This window comes from Solanum verrucosum, unplaced genomic scaffold, assembly GCF_900185275.1.
Source record: "Solanum verrucosum unplaced genomic scaffold, falcon-dt-bn FXZP01000088.1, whole genome shotgun sequence".
Lineage (NCBI taxonomy): Eukaryota > Viridiplantae > Streptophyta > Magnoliopsida > Solanales > Solanaceae > Solanum > Solanum verrucosum.
The window spans coordinates 827590-852952 of NW_026020077.1; the positions used below are offsets into that span (position 1 = coordinate 827590).

At 30.2% G+C, this 25363-nt stretch overlaps 2 protein-coding genes across 2 annotated transcripts; both read right to left on the reverse strand.

The window, feature by feature from the left end:
- Window positions 1-7150: 7150 nt before the first annotated feature.
- On the reverse strand, window positions 7151-13320 carry LOC125824185 (gamma carbonic anhydrase-like 2, mitochondrial). The gene is made up of 2 exons (XM_049503546.1): window positions 12853-13320; window positions 7151-7654 (listed from the first exon to the last, which is right to left on the reverse strand). The coding sequence occupies exons 1-2, from the start codon at window positions 13232-13234 to the stop codon at window positions 7278-7280; spliced, it is 759 nt and encodes a 252-aa protein (XP_049359503.1). The 5' UTR covers window positions 13235-13320; the 3' UTR covers window positions 7151-7277.
- Window positions 13321-14943: 1623 nt separating this feature from the next.
- LOC125824023 (agamous-like MADS-box protein AGL11) lies at window positions 14944-18090 on the reverse strand. Its single transcript, XM_049503378.1, has 8 exons — window positions 17836-18090; window positions 17610-17688; window positions 16996-17057; window positions 16412-16511; window positions 16226-16267; window positions 15546-15587; window positions 15098-15166; window positions 14944-14970 (listed from the first exon to the last, which is right to left on the reverse strand). The coding sequence occupies exons 1-8, from the start codon at window positions 18015-18017 to the stop codon at window positions 14944-14946; spliced, it is 603 nt and encodes a 200-aa protein (XP_049359335.1). The 5' UTR covers window positions 18018-18090.
- Between the last annotated feature and the right edge of the window lie 7273 nt (window positions 18091-25363).

Here is a 25363-nt window from a genome sequence, read left to right on the forward strand (position 1 = left end):
GTATTAAGCTATAAAACTTTTGAAATTCATGATTTTAAATTTGTCATGTCATTTGTGTTATAAAAACTTTTCATAAAGAGAAATGGAAAATGTAACGTCAATTATTTTGAAACTTAAAAGTATGTTAGAGCCGATTAAAAAAAAAAAAGATATTTATATAGTCGGTTTAGTTAAGCTATTTCAGTTTGTTTTTTTTTTATTATTAAAATGAAAATCAAATCAAACTCAAAAAGTGTCGTTTATTTCTTTGATTTGGTTCGATTTTTCATCAACACTAGGGGTGTGCACTATTTGGATTAAACCAAAAAATCAAACCAAATCAAATCGAATTCTAATTTGGATTGGTTTTTTGGATTTTTGGATTTTTGGTTTGGTTTTGGATTCATAATTTACTTTGTTTGGTTTTTTGGTTTGGTTTCGGATTTTGAAAAATGAAAACCGAAAAAATCAAATTATATTATATTACTATATAAGAAGAGGGAATAGCACACGGCTCTGCGTCGACACGTGTGCTTCCCTCAAATTGACCAAAAAAGCATTCACACACAAGAGGAAAATCCTCATTAATAGATCCATCTTAATTACCTAATCATAACCGTCCACGTGGCTTTCCTTTTCATTATTGGAAACTCAAATACACCCAATGGGTCCCACATATTATTCTAACCCTACAAAATACATTAAGAACATCATATTATAATGTCCCATTCACTCATTCCTCTTTGTCCTCTTTCATTACTTTACTACAATATTCTTATTAATATATTTATCTGATTTTAACTTGATATAAAATTCTAAAAGAATATTATTTATAAAATTTGATGATAATAAATTAAAAACATTCACACAATTAAGTCAAAAAGGAGTAAGAGATGAAATAATTGAATACATTGGGCATTTGTAGTCCCCTACAACTACAATTTTGCTAATAAATAAATACTCATTGATTGTATATAAAAAATTAGGAAAAATTACTTAAATACACAACATTTCTTTACCTATTCTCAATATTTCCCTACTCTTTTACTAAAATACAAAAATCCCTTATTTTCCCCCAATTCAACTTAACCGGATACTTTATTAGTTTAAGTATCCGCCCGTTATTAATTAAAGTATCTGCGCTGCTATATTATGCATCCGCCCGTTAATTAAGTATCCGTGCTGCTAACAACTTAATAATTTAAGTATCCGCCCGTTATTAATTAAAGTATCAGCGATGTTATATTATGCATTCGTCCGTTAATTAAGTATCCGTGCTGCTAACAACTTAATAATTTAAGTATCCGCCCGTTATTAATTAAAGTATCTGCGCTGCTATATTAAGTATCCACACTGATATATTATGTATCCGAAAAACACTAAAAAAAGGGATTTTTGGTAATTAATGAAAGAGTAGGGAAAGGAAGTAATTTCTTTCTTATACTATGTCATTTACCTAATTTTTACTATAAATTAACCTAAGATATCTACATTGGACTTTGTCCATGGTCCCACTTTGGATGTGGGATCACTTTAAGAAACCCACACAAATGAGTCGTTCTATTTCTTTTTTAGTCAGTCCCAAAAGAATGTCACATTCTTTGTTTTTCTTTTAATTTGTTCTATATTTAAAAATTACATAAAAAGTACTTAAAATCACAATGTAATAATATAAGATATTAAAAATAACATAATTAAAAATCATAAAACAAATTTTATTGACTCTTTAATTCCATATTGAAACAAAAGAAGTTTGTTTCAAAATAACATTAAAAGTACTGTAAATTCAAGTAAAATAACAACTAAAAATATTTAAGATTCATATAAGAAATTTAGTTGACTTTCGTAAAAGTACCTACATCGCATAAAATGGAGCAGAAAGAGTAATATATATTATTTGAAAATGATATAAGAAGTGTTATAAATCACAATAAATTAACAACTTCAAAATATATTTAACAAAATCACATACAAAAAATTATATAACTCTCCAAATTTCATCGGTGTCACATAAATTGAAACAAAGAACTACTCCCAATTTATGTGACTTACTTTCCTTTTTAGTCAGTCCCAAAAGAATGTCACATTTCTATACTAAGTAACAATTTCACTATAAAATATTTATTTTACCCTTAATGAAATAATTTACAGTCATAAAAATTTATATTATTCATTTTAGACCACAAGTTTTAAAAGTTTTCATTTATTTCTTAAACTCCGTGGCGAATCAAACTACCTCACATAACATGAGACGGAGGAAGTAATATATATTGGGCCCGCGCTGGCGCGGGAACCTAATATCTAGTATATATATGTTTAGAATTAAGTTAGAGTTAACCACTTTTGTCCCTTTTTAGTTATTTTCATTATGATTTAGTTTATTTTTTTATGTTTGGACATCTATAATTGATATACTTTTAAGTAATGTGTTTTACGTTTTACTTGTGATTTATATTAAAAAGTATATTTAAGAAATTCAATATTATATATATATATATATATATATATATATATAGTTTTTTTAAATTGCAAATATAACTTTGTTATGTTTCTAATTATTGACATAACCCAAAAAACCCAAACCAAAAAGAGAAAAATCAAACCAAACCAAATTTATTTTGGTTCGGATTGGATTACACTTCTTCAAAACCAAAAACCAAAAAATTCAAACCGAATAGTATATAACCAAACCGAATGCACACCCCTAATCAACACCCCTTTAAAAAACAAAAAGAGTTGCAGTGTCTCGAAGCGTTTTAGTTGCTGGGAAGGACCTCAAAGGTGTTGGAGCATAGCTTAAAATGTATTAACAGATTATTTCAAGTAGATATTATTATATCCTAAAAAACATTATTTTCAACGAAATAGGTAAATGAGACAATAATAAGAGGTAGATGAAATTTTTAATTTTAATTTTAGAAAGCAAAAAAAAGAAAAAAATTATATTCATACAAAAGAAAAGTCTCATCGAAAATATACTGCAAGGGGTTTATCATTCCCATTTATTCAGCATGTGAAGGGGATAACCTTTCTCAACAAAGGGATAAAGTGACGAGTACTCCTAGATATAGAGTAGCCTTTGTTAACCCCAATTTTCCGGCGAAAATTCAATTTAGTTAGACTTCAATATGGATATCGAACATCGGGTGAGAAAAAAAGAGATAAAGTGGGATTTACTCACATAATTACTATAATGTAATTCTAATTCTTTACACGATGGATCGTGTTATTGTGGAGCACTAAATCGAAAAGCCATATTTGATGTAAACGTCATTGACAAATTAAAGTTATCTCTAATTATGTTAGGGATAAGGCACAATTACCCCCTAGACTATGATCGAATTCTTATAGACACATCTTAACTAAGCTAAGGTCCTATTACCCCTGAACTCATTTTTTTGTAATTTTGTACACCTTTTGACTTACGTGGCACACTATGTGACTCCACGCAGTTGAGGCATGAGAGATATTTGGATGCCATGTAAGCCAAAAAGGTGTACAAAATTATAAAAAAAAATGGGTTCAGGAATAATAAGACCTTAGTTTAGTTAAGGTGTGTCTCTGAAATTTTGGTCATAGTCTAGAGGTACTTATACCTAATCCCTTTATGTTATACAAAACTTATAATCGATATACTGTAGTATATATGTCATTACAATAATGCCAAATGGTGTAATTTTACTTTTAAGAGTGCCTTAATTAAAAATTCAACATGACCTTGTAACAACATAGTAACCGTTAGTTTGTGCTCATAATAAAAATATTTCTACACAAGATGTACAATAGTTTTATGAAGAAACAGTTTTAAACAACCAAACAAATTTGATTAAAAAAAAATTGCTAACAAGTATAACTCCATCGGGTTAGAGTTTCACTCGGTTATCATAAACAATTTGTGTGCCCCAACATAGAAAGGTTCCGAATATTATATGATAGTAACGGAGTCAGAAATTTTAACAACGAGAGATTTTTTTCTATATAATACAGATATATATATAAAACATTCTTCTATCTATACAGACAATACAAATTTAACTTCACTAGCTAGACTCTAAACATAAAAGGGTTGTCCAATTACAAATACTGTTCCATCATATGTAGTTTCTTAAAAAGGAAAAATTAAACTATGGTACAAGAACAATTTTCTCTCATATTTCATGTTACTTTTCATCTACAAATTTCATATCGCAACGCTTACTATTATAATAATCAATAAAATCTCAATAATTGTGTCAATGCAAATGATGATGTCGTGTTCTATATTGGGAGGTTTCATCTATAGATGAATATCAAACTAGTGAAAACTCATTGAAACCTTTCAAATCTTTATATATAAACAAAATATATCATATACCAGTTTCACCACTTTTGTCCATAGAAATGAAAAAAAAATATTTAAAAAATAAAGATATAAAAAAGGAGGGTTTGATTACTCAAACTAATTATTATGATCTCAGAAATTCAGTTTTCTTTCTTAATCTCAATTTCATACGACACTTTTTAATAACTATTAGTTAAGCTATCACCTCAGAAATCAAGCTAAAAAAAGAAGATGGACGAGCATAAGTAAGATGATATTGGCACGGCTCAATCAAATGAAATGACCCAATACTTTGAGGAATTTGATTTGATTGAGCCATTCCAACATCATTCTACTATACTATTAACTACAAAGTGAAAAAGGAAAAAAAGACTTCTAATTTACCTTTCCAACTTCAAAATTTGTAGATCATCAAATAACTAAGAACTTGTGTTTTTGCAATATTCCTAATTATAATTGCCGGCATATTGATAATGATGGAACCCTAACCCTAATTTAGAGAGGAGAAAAAGGAAGAACAAACTATAAATAAGATAAGAAAAGAAAATTAGTAGTATTGGAGTTTATATAGATAGAAAAATATATATCAAGTCAAATGGGCATTTTCAAAATATATAGTGGTGGTTGATGAAAAACACCTAATATGTCACAAAACCAGGTCCCTTCAATTATATTTTTCTTTGTATTTACAAAGTTTGCTTTTTAATCATTTGTCAACTTATTGTTAACCTAACCTAATTACTCATTTTTAAAGTATTAATGTACTTTTTCCTAGTTGTCAATACTCCGTCATCAATTTGTCATTACAATTGATCGTATATTTTGCTTAATTGCTTCCTCCGTTATTTTACTTGACTTATACTGACTTGATACAATCCTTAAAATAATTTTTATTTAGTAAAATACTCATCTAATAAAAAAATTCTTAAGAGTAGTGAAAAAAAGGGTCATAATAAATTAAGATCACAAAAATATTTTAGTTAATGTTTTCTTAAGGGGTGTAAAAAAGAAAAACATGACAAGTAAAATGGATCAGATGGAGTATTGTCACACTCCTAAATATCATTAAGAAAAATGTATACCCAAATAAGCTTTGTGGAACCATCCATGTAGAAGAATAAATGAATAATTAGCTTACAAATCTCTTTGACATTTTTATTTAAACCCACACGCTGTGCTTATTTTATGACATTAATTAGATTATCCCAAGTAATAATTTTTTTAATTTGTCAAATAGTCTATTGCAGATTCTCTCTACTTTAGGCTTATCTATCTAATGGACTTGTTCAACCCTTATTGTTGTATAAAATTGAACTTAATTATTCACCAACTTTGAAGAGTAAAATATTTATCGTTTGTGGCATGCTGTTGAAAATGTAGACTTTAAGAAAATCAAACAAAGATCACATAGAATATTGTAGTCTTCATTGGTTAAATGGTTCTACTTTTTAGAGTACTTAATGATTAAAAAAACACATAAATAAATATTTTTCCGCGAGTTTCATTTCTCAACTATTTTATTAGTTTATTTACCTATCTGAACCATCATCTTTTCAGAAATTTCATACCTTATCACTCTCTTTATATTAAAACACATCTCGACGCAAACTATGGACTTGTTTAGGTAAGTTTGAAGAAGAATAGATGGATAGTTAAGATATAAAACTCGTCAAAAATAATAATTTAAATATGTTTTTGACAATTAACTTTTGAACTATTGATCGTAGGAATATTAAAGTATTAATAATTTACATTCGACATAAACAAATGAAGAAGAAATGTGGAAGCAAATTGTTGAGTTGTTTCACAATTATTAGTTTGTACTCCCCTGCCAGAATATCTAGTGGATAGCCTGCCTGTTCTATATACAATTATTGTAAGCTATTCTTTTTCTGATTGGTTGATTATATGGGCTATAAAGACATACACAAACTAAAGATTCCCTAACCTATTAAACAAAAAATAGAAGGAATAAATATGTTCAACCAATTTTTTTTGTCCCTTTCTGTGAAGCACTCACATTATGTGGCCCAAAGAAATTACTTGGAAAAGATGGTATTTGACCCTTCTACATTCACAAGAGTTTTTTATGCTCTTCATCTTGGAAAATTAAGGAACATTGCCTCTGACGGCTTCCATCTGATGGTCACTTAATTATTCGAGAATTAATGATCAAAAATACATTTAAACTATTATTTTTTTACGAGTTTCATATCTCAAACACCTGCCTATACAATCACTCTCTTTTTATTGAAACACAATTCATTGTTGAATTGGTCTACATACACATGTTGTCTTGTCAAGTGGGATCAATATTTGGCCAACTCAGAATTGAAGTGTGTTTTAATACAAAAGGATATCTCAAACACCTGCCTAAACAATCACTCCATTTATATTGAAGCACACCTCAATGTTGAATTGGTATTTGGTCTACATGCACCTATTGTCTAGCGAGAACAATATTTGACCAACTCAACATCAAAGTGTGTTTTAATACAAAATGAGTAATAGTTTAGGTAAGTAAAGGAAACAATAAATAGTTGAGATAAGAAACTTGCATGAAAAAAATGATACTGGCAGTATTATACTACATTTCGAATTCCCGTCCAAATTTTGGAGAACAAAATCAATGGATTGAACTTATTATGTCTTCAAGCAAAACCACAAATGCTTACGATTAGCTCATGCGGCCATTCAAGTTCCTGTGCATTAACCAGAGAGGTTTACACAATGATCCAGTAACCTACAGCTCTTCATCTAATTTAATACAAGAAATCTCGAAGCATATTCGAGATGTATTGATGTCCAAATTGATGACCGAAAACACAACGGAGTGTTATAAGAAAATCCAGAACAAACATTTGCTCCGCCGGATTGTAGAATCACATTTAAAAAAACAACAGACCCTAAGTTTCACTTACGAGTCTTATAATTTTCTTATTTCCTCCCAACAAGTACAATCGAAAAAACAAAAATTCTAAATCGAAATACCAAATGACTTCTTAAGCTTCTCAACTTCCAAATATACGGTGGAGTAAGGCAGAAATTCTGAGTGGTGAGCATTGGCCAAATCATTTATTGCAGTAGAAAGCTTAGGTATCTCTTTTATCTCTTCATGGGTCAAGGTCCTGACAAATCTTGCGGGATTCCCAGCCCAGAGTTCACCAGTTGGAATCCTCCTCCCAGGTGGGAGCACCGACCCAGCCTCAAGGATAGAGTTAGTCTCCACCAATGAACCTTCCATAAGGATTGAGTGCTGGCCAATAATGCATTCTGGCTCAATTGTGCAGGATCGCAACAGACAGTATGCACCAACTGTAACGTACCTGTCTACTACTGTTTCTGCCGGCAGCCCTGTTAAATGAAAAGCAAAAATTAAAGCGTCACATATTCCAAAGAAACTGCAGCTTGATCCGGTTAGGAACAGATAAAGATAGACAATATAACATTCTGCATAGCTGGAAGACTAGGAAGGAAATCAGCTTTACTTGAGGGAAGGTCACCTTAAATTGCTCCAAGAAAATGCAGCTTCTAAGTAAAATTAATAATATGCAGCAACTACAGACAATCATGAATATAAACTCTTAAAAGATCTGACTTCTGAGATGGAGTTGGTAAAAGATTCATCAACATTGATACATGTCTGCTCTTTACTATGAAGATATGTGTTGGGAAAGAATGAAAAGACAGATCTTTATGACATTTAGGAAGAAAAAATGAGTAAAAGTTATTGCAGGAACAGGCAGCTGCAGGATTGTAATTACTTTCTTTAACATTCATGTATTATAGCACTCTTAAAAACTCTCATTTAGCATTGGATGACTTAATTCTCCAAAAGCCTTAGCTGGGTCACCTGGGGAGTTACTATAGACAGCCCATAGATGAGCCACACAAACAAAAAGGCTTGGAAGGAGGCAGAGACAAGATGAACTGCAGCAAAAGGTGCGAAAATAAAAATCTGTTTTTGTGGGCTAAACTTTTAGTATATCCATTATGTCATAGTTTTGCTTATACTAAACCTCTTAATTTTAAGAGTGCTGCAACCATAGTTCAAGCTTTTGATAGACTCTCCTACTACTTTCTTTCATTAAAATAATATCATTTGCAAAATAGTATGCACCATAGAATCTCCTGTATAGCGTGTACTATTGGCTAGTACATCCACAATGAGCTTAAGCAAGTATAGGTTAAACCGTTCAAGAAAGATTTATAATATAAAACACGCTAACCAACTACCATGAAAAACTCCTCTACGACGCCTCCTGCTGATCTCACACTTGTGACAACTCCTTCATATATCACTTAAAGGATTTACATTTAAAAATCAATCATTTCTTCTCCAGTACCGAGTAAAAGGCTTTTCTTGACACTTAATCAAATGGATTCTCTAGGTAATTAAAAATCATTTGAAGATCATTCTCCTCGCCCTGTATATTTATCAATCTTTGCAGAAAATCTGTAACCTCTTCTATTTTTTTTTGAGAAAGAAATCTAAAACCTCTTTTGTATATTAACCACGCATAAAAATTAATACTTTATAGCGTTAAATTAATTCTAAACCAGAAAATATTAAGAACATGACCACTGGAATGGTTTCAAGTTTTAAGCAACAGAGCAGTCGTTTAAGAATGAAATCAGCAAAATCATAGGAAATTGTGTGGACTCTTCACTTTTGATGCCGCACCCATGTCGGATTATCCAAAAATAAACTACTTTTGGAGAATCCAGCACGCACCTATTGACATTTTCTGAAGAGTCCTAACATAGGACCACAGTCCGAACTTCAATATTACGTCATTTCAGATTGAGTTATTTAGGTTGCTAACAGAAAATATGATTTTGTAGGGTAGTTTTGTCATTACAAAGTTATGGTGAGAGCGGCACTCATTTTCTTCAATCTCAAGATTTTTGTGGTTACTCATTCCTAGACATCTAAACCAGCAGCATACAACAAGAATATGAGAGGTATATCTGTGTAAGTTATGTTACCCCTTGTCTTTCTCAAAAAGATTAAAAAAAACTTCCTCAAAAAGTTATGTTATCCCTTGTGAGAGGATAAAGCATCCCACAGCTCCCCACCACAACACAATAAAATGAATGCTTTTGCTAAAAATCATATTCCCCTTCTTTTATGTTTTTTAATTAGAAAAACAATAATCACTACTCTCTCTAGTCCATATTAAGTCTGTTGGGACTTTTTTCATAATTCAAAATAAGTCAACTATTCAAAGTTCAAGAGAAATTGTTGGGACTTCTTTTCATATTTACCCTTCATTTAATAAGGTTCTTAACTACTTAACATTTTCTAGGAGAATAGTTTGGGAATGATCAGAAGGGTTATAGTAGAAAGTAGCCTTTGATTCGTGTCCTCAAACATTTTTCTTAAGGGGTGAGTCCTACCTCAACAATTCACTTAATATGCACTAGAGGGAGTACTAAAAACTAGGAGAACAATAATCTTAACCCATGTAATGAGTCACAGGCACTCCTAGATGTAATAATTTGTTATTTACATTCTCCTTCGTCCACGTCACTACAATCTCCTTCGTGGCTGCCGCATACTTCTCCTTTTAACAAAGAGCCTTAGACCCTCTTTACCTCATACGTTTTCCCTTCAACCAAAGAGCCTTGAACCCTCTTTCTTCCCTCTGCAACTCACCATATTCCCATTTCCTTCACCAAGGAATTGCTCAAAGTCTTTATCCTCTTTCTTCTCAGCATACCTATTACTTGTTTTCTTCAGAATTGTATGCTTTTGAGATTTACTCCTCTTTAGGGGGCCTTTATCCATGAAACTTTTTCACTTAAACATGTTTGGCCATAAAATTCTGGAACATTTTGTTTTTCTCTTTTTTCAAGAACTTCCAGAAATTCCAAAAACAACAAAAAACTGTTTTTTTCACTCTGAGTTACTCACAAAATTTTAAAACAACTCCAGTTAATTTCATGGTAAACACTTGCAATTTCCAAATATCATTTTCACTTTGAAAACAAAAACTATTTTTTTCTATTTTCATAATGAAACATGGCCAAACGCCTACTTATATTTTTGACAAACTAGACAAGATTACACTTGATCTTAGCCAAAAGGAGACAAGATTGAAGATTAGTTATTGTTATCACATCACATTAGGTTCAGTGTTTGCCATTAGTCTTTTCAGTCTGGTTACTGTTATGTCAACATCAAGACAAGTGTGAGATTTACATAACCCCTACTTCTGGAGAACTCTAAATCACGTCGAAGGATAAAATGATTACTAGCATAGTAATGAAACAAATGGATGAAACGAGCCCTATTAGAACAGAATGGAGGTAGAAGATTCATACAGGCTACAGCTAACCCAAAGGTTTGGACTTGAGAAGCAATTGATTGATTAATTTTTTTAATCTTTTTTACGACCGTAGGTGTCCAGGACAGCCTGCGCCCATCTTAATTATTCCACTAGATACCTACTACCTTCCACCAGCACATGCATCAAGTAACTATATTCACTAAGACTTAGGTAGATGGAAGAAATCATGATGTGTTTTTTGTGTCTACTGTGATTTGCACTTGAGATCACAATTGATTGATTAATTTTCTTTTCTTTTTATAGAGTAATGGATTCATTTTGAAGAGATAAATGTCATGGAAGGATGAAATTCATAAGCAAAACAAATATGAAGATGTGTTTTTTGTTTCACAAAATGAAAGTACTTCAATGGGAAAATATGTATGCTTGAGGATTGAAACATTGTTGATAGACAGAACCCCAAAAAGAGAGAGGTCTGTGCAATGTTTAAGGTCGCAACTCGCATGTGACTATAGGTACCAGGATAAAACCTGAGTGGAAATTTGTGTAATTAACCATTGACTTCCGGAACTCTTAGGACACTATGCAGAGTTCTTTCTAAAGTTTCCATCTGAGCTTCACAAATTTTACAAGTTCCTTATATTGAAGCCCTTGGGCAGGCAACTGGGATTTGACAAGCTAATTAAACCAATTCTTCCAAGGTAAAAATATGTTAACGATGCTTACTGTTATCATCAATACAAACATGCGTATAGGTGTAAACTAAAAGATCCTAATTACCAACCATATTTTTTGTCAAAATAACCTAACATTGTAGAATATATTTGACAAACAATCTTTCAAGAGCATATTAGTTCCACAATTAAGATTGCATTCTTGCTTAAACACTTCACTTACTTATTTACTCACTTCCTGTACTTCCATATATCTATTCACAATGACTCACTCACTGCACACTAGTAAAATGACAATCTGGAGAAAAGTAACAAGCAATTAATAATTCGTATTAATAGCTTTCCTTATTTTCCTGAAGATTTTTCTGCTGAACACTGTAAATCACTAAGAAAGTTGAGCTTATATTTTCAAGTCAAGGCCCCCTTGATTCTGAGTGTGGAAGTGAGAATTGAACTGCTTTTAGGCTGAAGCAATAAAACGTCGGAGCAAGAGATGTGTACTTTGTTGTCTTGCATTTGTGACAGAAACACAAGGAAATAAAAAATCTGACTGAATTTTACCACTCTCCCCATCCTCTTCTTAGTGATTTGAAGTTGCAATTCCCCTACAGCTCTACTGCAATGACATTATCCTTCACTCCTACTTCTATGCTACGGCTTATAAGTAGCATTGCACTAGAGCCCGTTTCCATTTTCTAGAGCTTTGAAATTGCATTTCCTGTAGAGCTTTGCTGCAATAACCTTCTTCCCTTCGTCCTCCCTTTTGGAAACTACATCACTTCAATAGCCTGTCATTTTGCTTCTTGCTTAAAGCCCCAAACCTTGAAAAGTTTCAGTTCCTTTTTAAAACATTGGGTATTAAGGCTTATATTGTCTTGCTGCAGTTAGCATACCTTGGAGATCTACACTATGTTTTTTATGCATTAAAAAATTCAGTTGTGTTGTCTAGACATTTTTTTACTTCACGTAAATGCCCCTCTTTTATGGCAAAGACGAGATAGATAATAAAAATTCAACATTTATCCCTAACAGAACCAATTTGTTCCAATTTTATCAGATGTCCCAAAAGGGACTATCCTTAATTGAACCAATTACTTAAACCACGATTCAATGGTCACTTGACTTACAAGCTTTCTACGTGTTTAAAAGCTTCCGACAGAAATATATATCATGTTAAATGTAAGGTTCTAATCAGTGAACATTCAACAAGATTTCCAGATTTCTTGAGTTGATGTAGTCATTTGACTTTGGAACATGAAACATCATTTAGACTCAAAGGCTACAATCTTCACTAAGTTCCATAATCCTTCTAAATACAATTTTGTTCTCAGCAACATAGTCATAGTACCTTAACATACTACCCGTTTCATTCACAAATCATGTTATCCCTATCAATATCCAACTGATTCACCTAAGCAATGAATTGCCGAAATTCCCTTGACATAAATAAATTAAAACCAAAACATCATTTAAATCAGCTAAGCTAATAGTGCACAATAAGCTCATTGTGATGAAATATACTCAAATCTTATCAACAAACAGCATAAATGTACTTAAAGTCAAGCGAGGAAAATGAACTAATCACCTGTAGGAGAAGACCAAGCAGCGTGAACCACACATTTTTCCTGAATGCTAGAGCAGAACCCTACTGTAATCTTATTTAGATCTCCTCTTAGGACGGCTCCGTTCCATACAGAAGCGCCGTCACAGACGGTCACCTGACCAGCAAGGACAACATTCGGCGCCACGTAGGCATCGACGGCGATTTTCGGTGCCCACTGACCTAGTGGAATGATCCTCCTCTGCCCTCTATAGTCCCACTTCACTCGATCCGGCGATTCATTTATTGCCGCCTGAGCTTCCGTCGCCAGCGTGCGGCGGATGAGATTGTGACTCTGGTGGTGGCGGAGGTGACCGGAGAGAGTTGTTGCTATTACTCTTCTCGATAATCTACCTAGTGTCGCCATTGCTGATTTTGAAGCGGCTTCTGTGCGTGTGAGACAGAGAAAGGGATTTTTGCGAGCTCACAAATGGAGGTGAAATGAAATGATTCAATAGGATCGTGGACTTGAAGGTATTTTTCGATTTCTTCTAGGGGTGCTTGAGGAAAAGCTTGAAATAGAATTTTTAGTCCAAAAAGAAGAAATAATTACATTTTGGCGCCAATACGCTTCTGATAGTTGTATGAGCCCCTAAAACATTTCATAATTACAGTGTATGCGCCTTTATTTAAGGGATAATAGCACTTTTGACCCTTAATTATTGATATATTCTAAACAAAATTACTTTTGAACTTTGGCAATGCAACAAAGTTGAAGTAATACTTGTTTAGCTAAACTTTCATACCATGTACAGTGTTTTTTTATTTGTGATTTAAAAATCATGAAGATTTAATAATTATGATTTTGTAATTATTTGATCAAACGGTAAGATTGAATATAACATAAAGTTATATTAGTTTATCATGACTTATATACCATTGTCCCAAAGATAGGGTACTATGAGTAACATGAATTAGACAAGGGAGAAAGATATAAATAGTAAACGAAATAAATAAAAGAGAGGTGCAAAAAAAAAACAAGTAAATTAAATTTAGACTAGGTGTCTAATATAATTGAAAGGTTGAAACCATAAAGATCTAGTATTATTTGTGATTTGTCTAACAAAATAGTCTGGTCGAATATAGTTTGAAGTCATATTGTTTTAATATAATTTGTATGCTACAGATCTGAAATGTAGTTTCCCCTTTTTGTAGCTTTAAAATTATATAAAACCGTGACAATCTGATATGAATAATTCAATATGATAACTAGGTTGCATATAACGTCGTACTCACTTAACATTGATTTTAATTTTCCACTTATCAACGTCTTTTTACCATTTATACACCACTCAACTTATTGAGGATATGTTAGTCCATTTTTAAAAAAAAAAAAAAAATTAAACTGTAAACATTCAGTTTCACACAAATATCAAAAAAGGAAAGAACACTAAAGTACCAGAGCCAAAGTAGTCCTTTTGATGAGTATTTGAGATTTAATTTGGTGTGTTCTTGCAATTATACATCTTCAAATAGAAAGAAGCAAAAAGTGCTTTAAGTTTGACGAATTGAATTATAACTCATTATTTTTTGTCTTGACATAATCTATCTTAGCCTATGCAAACTTCTGAAAAAAATTGAATAATAATTTATTTATTGATCAATCTGTTGCCTATTTATAACTTACTTTTTCATCTAAATTTTTTTTTTTTTTTAATGTCTATTACACGCTTTCCCCATTTTCCCTTTTCAATCCATCAATATAATGGTAAAGGGTTAAAAGAAAATGGAAAATAATATCAATTTCTTTTTGCAATATACCACAAAACCAAACTATACAATATTTCATATATAGATTATAAATATATAATCAGATGCATATCATGTAATTAATAGCTGCTTAGAATTGGACAAAAAATTTCTAATTCAAATTATAATATCAACATAGTACATTTATTTTTTCCTTTTCTTAATTCAACATTGACTTAGAATAAAAATTCTAGACAATAAATAAGTACATTCAAACAACACGAAAAGATTATCATCTTTAAATATACCGTACACACTATTTTATAATATATACTAAGTATACGTTCACTTAAGGTAGGCGCTTTACACGACCATATAATTGAAGATCTACAAATCATATATTATTCTTCGTCCCTACACAACCAGAAAGAAAGCAAAAAAGAGACAAAAGAAAAAAGGGAAGTGTTAGAATAATCAAATTAAACATGAATAATACATATAATTAATAAAAGATATTCATAGACTTATTAAATTAGTTTACCTTAGAAAGTAACTCACTTGCATCTGAATCAAGAATCCTTGAACTCCTTTCTATTTCAGACAACATTACCTGCATTGTGAAATAAATAAGTGGAGATACATATATACACAAATTGTGTAAAATCAACTATAAAGGTATCAAACAGTTAAGTTTAGTATAGGTGTTTAACTAATCAAAGTAATATTCAACAAATGTAGCTTCGCACTTAATGTGACTTTGTTTTTTCCAACTTTTCTTTAGTACAATAGAAAAATATTATTGGGAAAATAAGAGTTAGTTTCTTTTTAAAATTTGAGAGTACTGGATATTTTAAATTTAAACAAAATTTAAAAATATAAAAAAATGTCGTAATGAAATAAGTGAGGCATATTCACATCTCTTCCCCTTCAAGTTTATAAAATGTTAGTATTATACAGTTACTTCAAAATTAACATATAAGCAGACTCACTTGCTTTTGAAGATGGATGTTCTCCTCATGAAGGATTTTATGCTGCATAAGTAAGATGAATACACAATTAAGCTCATTACTAAAAATGTATAGTTAATTACTTTCTTTTTAGATTACATTAATATGTTTTTCACTTTCTCTTAACTTTCTAAATCATTAACATTTTGCATTGGTCTTTTAATTAATTAGTTGCATATATGCTTAGCTATTAATATGGGTGACTTTGGTAGGGAGGAAAATATTTTTTTGAAAAAAAAAAGTTTCATAAAAAAAAACTTTAAGTTCATTGTCTTTTTTCCATTCAGTCAACGTCTCAGATTTCCCTATTCCTTTGATCATTCCACACCGAACCTCCACTCTTCATCTCATCTCACCTTCATAATATTACATTAACTTACACATAAATGTTCTTGGTGTATTATTTTTTTAATTCCTTATCAACCCCTAAAGTAAGAAACTCTATCAAACAATTATTTTCTAGAAAAAACATTTTCCTTCATACCAAAACCAAACACACCCTAATAGAAAATTAAAACTCCAATAAACTATTAATAAACAAGCATCAACCAATACAAAATATTAATTAACCCACATAATTTGCATAAGAAATTCCAAATTAATTTATTCTTTTTGTAAAATTAAATTTTAAAAATTGTTTTCCTCATTAATTAGAGTCTCACCCTTCTCTTAAGCCCGTTAATATGTTCGGAAATGATACGTCTCTGTTACATGAGAGTAAATAAACTATAATTAGATTTTGTTCTTAATTATATATCAAGTATAATATTTGGTGGAAATCAATAAAAAAAAATTAAAAATATGTATATAATTAAATTTTTATTGTAAATATATAACTTAATTATAACCTTTTTAGATCGAATGCGTTCAACCCCAATTCTGAGCTGACGCTCCAATTGCTTCAATTCTTTCATGCCAAGACTTGTTAACTCTTCTCCAGCCAAATGCCTGCCCAAAATATATAAAGTTATAGATATATACCGCTCGACCAACTAGTTTATTTAACATAATTGAATGTCTGAAATATATATAAAACATATATTATTCGTGTATAAGTATATTTATTATAAAGTATATGCACAACATATATACACTTTGTACATATTTTGCAAATTAGATGATCGAATCATTCAGATTTGTATACTACAACAAAGGTGATATTTAGTGGTAATTAAGTTAATACTCACAGCTGGTAAAATATAAAGTGCAAGTTATAAAATACTCATACTTATTATTATTGTTAAATATAATATATCACCAACTATTTTATTATAGTTAAGTAATTACTACAAAATTCTTTATTTATTATAGTGATAATTATCCCTATATAACAATCTAAAGAGCATGTCCTAAATTCGTTTCATTACTCCACTCAAAATATATTTAAACAAGAGTAATATACGAAAATTAAACAGAGATCACAATTACATACTTATCTCTGGCTTCAAGTTCATGTATTGTTCTTGTCATGTCATCAATCTTAGTTCTCCAAACCTAATCCATGAGAAGAATTAATTAATACTCATCAGAATTAACCAAACTACATATTTAGTTAGAAAAAAAAAAGTTACCCTGGCTCTTAATTATCAGAAGTTTATTAATTTTAGAAAAGACTCAAGTATGTCATGAAACTTTTTAGAAAAGACCAATCTAGTCATTCGTTAAAAGTTTACTCATCAGCCATTTTCGTTTGAGAAAAGGCTCCATGCTATTATTTGTTAACTTAAAATAGTTTCGATTTTGTAAAATTATTTTTTTTACACATGATCAATTATGATTCGGCCACATCATTAATTAAATCATTTTTTATCAGGAAAAAGATCAAATATATTATCGAACTTTAAAAAAGGCTCATCTATATCATCCTTAAAAGTTTGACTCAATATTTATGCTATTTCAGTTAACAAATAATGACATAGCATTTTTCTCAAACGAAAATGACATAGATGAGTCAATTTTTTAACGGATGACATAGATAAACTTTTTCTCAAAGTTTGATGACATATTTGAGTAAATCGTTAAGAGGAAATTAAAGTAATTAATTACCTCCATAGCTCTGAGGCCTTGGTCGCTATTTTGGGACAACCCAACTTCATTCTTGTACCTTAAAATAGTCCTTTCGATGCTACATCGATCCATTAATTTAAAAAAAAAACCATTAATCTCATGATTGTGTCATAAACAAATATAATCGAGCACCACGAGTATATATAACTGAACTCACAGAACTTGTCCTAATTAAAAATAGTACAAAGAGTTTGAGACGACTTACTCATGACTCGCGAAATGGTAAGGTTTGCCGGAAGGAGAGAAAAGAAGAAGGGCAACTTCAGCATCACATAGAATAGAGAGTTCATAAGCTTTTTTAAGTAAACCATTTCTTCTCTTGGAGAAGGTAACTTGCCTGTTTGTTTGATTCTCTATTCTCTTCAATTCCACTTTCCCTCTCCCCATTCTTCGAATGATAGATAATTTAATGGACTTTTTTGGAGTATTGTTCTTTTTCCCCTTCCTTTTATTTTACCTAAGAAATTGAATAAACGCACCATATTATATATATACACATGTAATTTTAATTTTTTCGACCCTCGAATTATGTCATGACCTCATCATGGCCAATCTTGACGTAATATCTTAATTATGTAGTACTAAACTTTTTTTTTTTACTTATAAACCAAGGTTTAATGTAATTTGACCTTACCTCATGATAGGTCGCTCATGTATTTTTTTTTTTCAACTAATCATGGTTTTCTTAAAAAAATATTTTGGGTAAAATTATTAGGCGGACATATTATTGACACTTTAAAACTTGAAAAGGCTTAGATAAGAGCGTTGCTGAAAGGCGAAAGCTTCTTGTTTTATTTTTTAAAAGAAAAAATCATCAAGATTTCGCGATCTGTTGTTGAATTTATTCTATTTTCAACACCATTCTAAATATTATACCTTAAAGATCGAGAGCCGAGGACTCTAAGTCGCTAAACTAAACGATCTTTAGCATGATATTTTTAGTTCAGTTCAGAATTTGAGTGAGTTCACCATGACGGATTAAAAAAAGGATGTTCTATCTCACAATAATTATTGGTACTAACTAAAATGTTCGTTATATTGAATTGTATATCAACGCATTAATTTTTATATACTTTTGTGGCCTAAATACTATGCTTGAGCTTGTTTTTATTGTTTGATGGAGAATTCACCAATTAAGCATCTTTGAATTATTAAAATCATTAAAAAAAAGAAAAAAGAGATGATGTTTTTGGTCGGATTATTCGTAAGGATTAGCACTTGACATGCCCTAGGAATGAAATTCGTTGATAGACACGACAAACCTTCATTTTTTCAATATTAAATATACTTAATTTCTATTTAAGTATTTTGCTTAGATAATTTCAATTCAAAGTTCGCAAAAACTTTATGAGCGTGTTATTATTTGTCTATTAGATAATTTAGTTAACCACATGAAATATGAAATCTCCTTTAATTATACATATCAACTTCGAATAGAACTGGAATTGGCGTATAATGAAAAGAAAATAATATATTTTACATTTGTTTAACATAACAATCTAAAAAACGAATACATATAAGTGTGATATAACTAAAGAAAATAACATAATTTGAATAAAGTACTTATAGCGATATAACTAAAGAAAATGACATAAATTGAATAAAGTGCTTATAGCGACAACTAACAAATTTAAAAGGTATTGGTCTAGACTGAGTTGATAAGGAATAAAGTGTCTTAGTGTCAAATACAATTGATTTGGGTGAGGATTCTCTTGATGAAGATGGAGTGGATTTGGGTGAGGATTCTCTTGATGAAGATGGGGAAGACAATATGTTGGACATTTGCTTTGATTGAGTGGCTAGGGAAGGGGATATATCACCTAGGGAACAAAGAAGTGGAAGCAACAAAAGCAAAAAGAAGACATATGGAAGGCAACATAGTTGGGACGGTAAAATGACTGAGGAGTTTGTTCCAAGGCACCTACCGATGCGACAGGCAAAGCAAAACCATTTGACAGTATCAATAGGTTCAACTAGATCCAATAAATCCATAAAGAAGGTATGAATCATCAAGTGTTGTTGGAAAGGTTTGAAGAAGAAAACAAGAGAAAAATACTTCAAGTTACTATTGATGGGCAATCAATCTTTTTTAATTCATGCTTTAGTAATAGAAAGTTTGAGGCTGGTAACTCAACTTTCTTCTTGATTGACATATTTTTACATTATTTAAGCATCCTCATTTGTAATAACATCATATACTTAGTTTTCTCTAGCTCTTATTTTCTTCATGCTTGTTAGGTAGCAGAAGTTAGGTACTTCATTAGGATTAGTAAAGTAAGGCCTAGCCCCCCTTGCTTATACTTGTCCCTATTGATATTTTTTATGTTTAATAAAAGACCGCTAGACACTATCTAGTGGTAAAAAAAAAGAGTTGATAAGGAATCTTTAGTACCTATTTGGATTTGTTGGATATTTGTCATGAGTTTCTTAATATAAATATGTTTTTTTCTACAAGAAAAACATAAAGTATTCATATTTGTCTAATCCTTTCTCGTAAGAAAAAGCTTAAGACTCCATAAACAAACGCTCGTTCCTTCTAACGTAATCAACATTCACAATGTAGTTCTAGAGACTTTAAGAGTTTTTGTTAGGGGAAGAGAATTTGTGGGACACAAGTGATACGTGAACCTCTTTGTATTCTAGTGAATTAGGTGATATTATTTCTCTCTAGATTTTGTACTCTCATATTTATACAGTGGATTGCTCATCTCCTTTGAAGACGTAGGTCGATTGATCGAACCACGTTAAATCTTTGTGTCATATGATATATTTCTCGTTTGTCTTCTTACTCGTGGTCTCTCGAGATTTGTTTTGCTAGATTCAGCATGACACCTAATTATTTTGGTCCAAACATGATTAGCTTGTTTTTAAGATGCTTTTGATTTTTAAGCATTTTTTGTAATTTAAAGGTGTTTGAAAAGGTTAAAAGTGATTTAAAGCACTCACTTTTAAGCTAAAAAAATAAAAAATAAATCAAAAGTAAAATATCTTCTACTTATAGTAACTTTTAGTTTTGAATTTATAAATTACTTTTTATAAATCCACTCAAACAAACCCTTGATACGGCTATAAAGCTTCTGAATTTTCCGACTTAATTATGTGAATTGTGATAAAGCCTAGAAAAATGCTATTTACGGCTATTTATTTGTTCAAGTTCAAGAAAATTTTCAATTATTTGTACAGTTATAAGAAGATCTTTACTAGATTTAAAAATATAAAATTTAATAATTATAAATTAAAACAAATATATTTCACATAAACCCAGGGAATAGTTACCAATTGAAACCTTTTACCGAAAAATTCTAAGTCATGGATATAAATTAAAATATTCTATATATTAAATTCCTTCAATTTTTTCTTTGTATACTTTCTCCATCCCATTTTAATCGTATCTTTTCCTTTTTAGTTTGTCCAAAAAGAATGTCATTTTACTATAATTAGAAATAATTTAATTTTAAAATTCTTCTTTTAGTCATAATAAAATGATTTAAAACAACATAAAATATTCTAAGAATTATTTTAGACCACAAGTTTAAAAAGTCTTCTTATGTAAAATTTCAAGGGCTCAGCAGAGGTTCATTTATGCTAATCAAATTAGTACTGGTGCGAAAGTATTTCCCCATAAAAGGTGTGAAGCAGGCGGAGTCTTTAGAGCAAAAAAGCAAAGCAAGTTTCAGAGATGCAGGCAGAGGGGGGTTTTTCTTCTTAAATATTATGCTAAATTAATCGGTGCCACATAAAATAAAACAGAGGAAGAATAATTTTTATATTTCTACTTCTTTTCATGAAAATCTTAATTATTTAACTATAAATTGGAATGGTAGGGGAGTGGGGGACATTTTAAAATTAAGTATATAATAAATCGACACGTAAGTATTTTGGATCAATGAGTAGCCCTTACTACTCATCGACACGTGTCATATGGAAGTGATTGATAGTATATCACAAAGTTTAATGTCCCAATTTAGGGATGATATAAACACAGCCTGGTCTCCAACATTATCTTAAAAAAGAGTTCATCAAACAACATAATGACTTCTTTGAAGTAATTAGGCTTTTTGGTTAATTTTGCTTTGAGGAAAGTATCTAATTTGTCGGATCATAATTAATTAACTTGTAGGACTAATTTCATGTGGTAATTAAAAAATGGAAAAAGGCCTAAAATATCCTTGAACTATTACAAATGGTACAAAATTACCATATATCCATCTATTAGTCCTAAAATGCCCTTGTTGTCTACCTTTAGGTCCTATATTGCCCTTTATTTTTAACGGTCCCAATTTAAACTTAATTAATAAATTCATTAATGACGTGACAATTTTCTATTGGTCAGATTTTAAATAACCCAAATTAATTTAAAAACCCACCCATTCCCAAATTCATTTAACCCATCTTTTATCATCGTCTTCCTCACAGCAAAATGGCAAATCATAGAGCATAAAAGCTACAACCTTTTCTTTTTCTTATTTTCATCCCACCTACATTCTTTGAAAAAGAAATAAAACCTTTTTGGGCAACGATTGCATAAATAAACAGAAAATCAAATTCAGCCAATGACACAAAATTCTCATCACCATTGCCCACTTATATTTGATGAGAAAGAAACCAAATCTTTTGGATTACTTTATTTTGGATTCATTAGATAGATTCTACTCAAAAATTTGCTCAAGAAATATCATAATCTCCTTTATGTAAATTATCTAGGTTTTATTTCTTTTTCAAAGAATGTAGGTGGGATGTAAATAAGAAAAAGAAAAGGTTGTAGCTTTTCTCTATGATTTGCCATTTTGCTGTGAGGAAGACGATGATAAAAGATGGGTTAAATGAATTTGGGAATGGGTGGGTTTTTAAATTAATTTAGGTTATTTAAAATCTGACCAATAGAAAATTGTCACGTCATTAATGAATTTATTAATTAAGTTTTAATTAGGACCGTTAAAAATAAAGGGCAATATAGGACCTAAAGGTAGACAGCAAGGATATTTTAGGACTAATAGATGGATATATGGTAATTTTGTACCATTTCTAATAGTTCAAGGGTATTTTAGGCCCTTTACCGATTAAAAAAGGTACAGGTAAGTGATTTTCCCTTAATAAATTCATCATCTTAATTAACTAACCACAAGCAAGTATTTAATTTTTCTCCAACATCCCAATCTTCTAAAAAATAAAGTATAACTTACATAAATATCATAGTATAAAACCTAAATTACCTTCTATCCCTATTATTTTTGTAATTACATAAATCTCATATTTTTTAGACATTTCGAATACATTATTGTTAATACATTATGTATCAATCTGTTGCACTTATTAAGAAAAAAAAACTGAAAAATCAAATTAAAATCTCATAGTATCCATTTGTTGCATAAGGGAAAAAGAGCTGAAAATCAAATTAAGACCCCATAAATGAGGTTATTCCATTCCAAATTATTGTCAAGAATTCAAAATCATATAGTGTAACAAACCAAAATATTCAAAAATTAAATTTCTTCTTCTTGTTCATCGTTCTCTCTGTTTCATAAAAACTTTTGTCGAAATTTTGGATAAGCGAGGTGAGTTATGAAGGCTACAAAAGTGATGGAATTGTTGTTGGACAAACGATTTCTTTTGTGAATCTTCAAGTTCATCGAATATCCTTTTGATTTTGATTCAAGATTGTCGAAAATTTTGAGATTCAAAATTCTTCTCCAGTTCATTGAAGATCCTTTCCGTTTTGATTCAAAATTGTTGAAAATTTTGAGTTTCAAAATTATTCTCCTAGTTCATTGAAGATTCTTTCAATTTTGATTCAAAATTATCGAAAATTTTGAGAAGATACATCATGAAGATCCTTTCAATTTACATTGATAAGTGTTGTATTTCTACTAGATACATTAAATAAGAAAGTGTTGCCCGTAAGATTTTAGGTTTGAGATCGATACTTTATTATTTGGTAATTGTTATGTATCAGATACATTTAGTATAAATTCAAATTTACGTATCATAACTAAAAAATTAGTGCATGATACATTATTATTTATGTATCTTATTTTGTTTGAGATCATGAAGATCCTTTCAATTTAAATTGATAAATGTTGTATTTCTACTAGATACATTAAATAAGAAAGTGTTGCCCATAAGATTTAAGTTTGAGATCGATACATTATTGTTTGGTAATTGTTATGTATCATATATATTTAGTATAAATTTGAATTTACGTATCATAACTAAAAAATTAGTGTATGATACATTATTATTTATGTATCTTATTTTGTTTGAGAAATACTATATTTTAAAATTAAAAAAAATACATTATATATGTAATTGTTTCAAAATAGCTTCTTTTTTGTGTGTGATAAATAACACAAAGTTTATGTATCAAGTACATTTCTATCGAACATGATAAAAATCAAAGATTCAACAACATTAGAATTATGTATCAATACCTTACATATGAACATTATACATTGCATAAAACAAAGGTTATTGTAGCAGTGATGTATCACATCAATGATAACACTAACAAAGACTGATTTAAGACTCAAAATAACCGTTAAGAATTTATATTTTTGATAGTGATGGCCGTGTTATGGCAGATCCAACTTTTTTCTTCTTTTTTTTTTTGGACGTTTTTCAATAGTAGAAACATTAAAAGAAAATAAATACTTTTCAAGAAAAATTTTCAACAACAATATGATTAAATAAAATTGCAAAGGTTCAATAAGATTTCAATTTGGGCAGGGGGCAGAGATAATTTTATTTTTATTTTTTAAGATGAAAAAATTAAAAAATAATAATAAAAGAAATCGAAAATTGAAGGGATGGAAAGAAATCTACCTCTTGAATAATTTGAAATCATTAATTGGAAATAAAAAAAGATTTGGAATTCAAAAATAGATTAATTGATAAACTTGAGAGAGACACCTTCTGAAAATCAAAATGAATTTGAAATTTGTAACTGCTAAAGAAGTGGAGAGAATTTAGGGATAAAATGGAGGAGTAAAATGGGGAGTGGAAAACATGGGTGTAGGCTGAAAATATGAGTGAAATATTTATGTATCCGGAAGATTTTATGAATTGGGAGAATTAAATGATTTTTGAATTTTTAAAAAAAGGTAGGAATAAATGAATATTAAGGTAAGTAAATGTGTGTATATAAGTAATTTTTCCAAAAATGTATATTTATTCTTGAGATATTATTTTCAATTTATTTATTTATTTAAAACAATATTTATCTTCGTAGCAAACGCATCGAGTCAATCAACAAAGCTCCACAGTCAAAGGTGATATGATATTCCTAGTACATCTCACCCAGATTGATCCCCACTAAGGAACACACTACTCAAGTGTCCTAGGAAAAGAAAGTTAATGTCCAAGTAACGTGGGAGATTTAAGAGATTGATGCCCATTTCTTTGGGCTGATTTGTCGGATTCATTGTTTACTTCTTTTTTTATTACGTATACATAGATTATATATTAATTATACATATATTATTCATGAATTATGCTTATATTATATATTTGTTGTCTATTTTAAGTCCTATTTGAGTCAATTCTTTCTATTTAATCTGTACCAACATTGGTCTATATACTAATTAGTTGGTTTGGAAAAGTAATTCTTCTCTGTCTGGTTGTTAATCTCATGGAATTTCGATCTACTATAAACATTAATGTAAATTGTAATCAAACGTTTGATGTGAGGGTTATATACTTTTCTCGCTTTTATTAGGGTGTGTCCGATATGAAGGAAA

Coding starts and splice junctions, on each gene's coding strand:
- LOC125824185 (XM_049503546.1), bottom strand. CDS start 13,234: ATGGCGACACTAGGTAGATTATCGAGAAGAGTAATAGCAACAACTCTC. Junction 7,655..12,852: donor TGCTTGGTCTTCTCCTACAG/GTGATTAGTTCA, acceptor TTCATTTAACAG/GGCTGCCGGCAGAAACAGTA.
- LOC125824023 (XM_049503378.1), bottom strand. CDS start 18,017: ATGGGGAGAGGGAAAGTGGAATTGAAGAGAATAGAGAATCAAACAAAC. Junction 16,268..16,411: donor AACGCATTCGATCTAAAAAG/GTTATAATTAAG, acceptor CTCATGTAACAG/AGACGTATCATTTCCGAACA. Junction 15,167..15,545: donor ACATCCATCTTCAAAAGCAA/GTGAGTCTGCTT, acceptor TTCACAATGCAG/GTAATGTTGTCTGAAATAGA.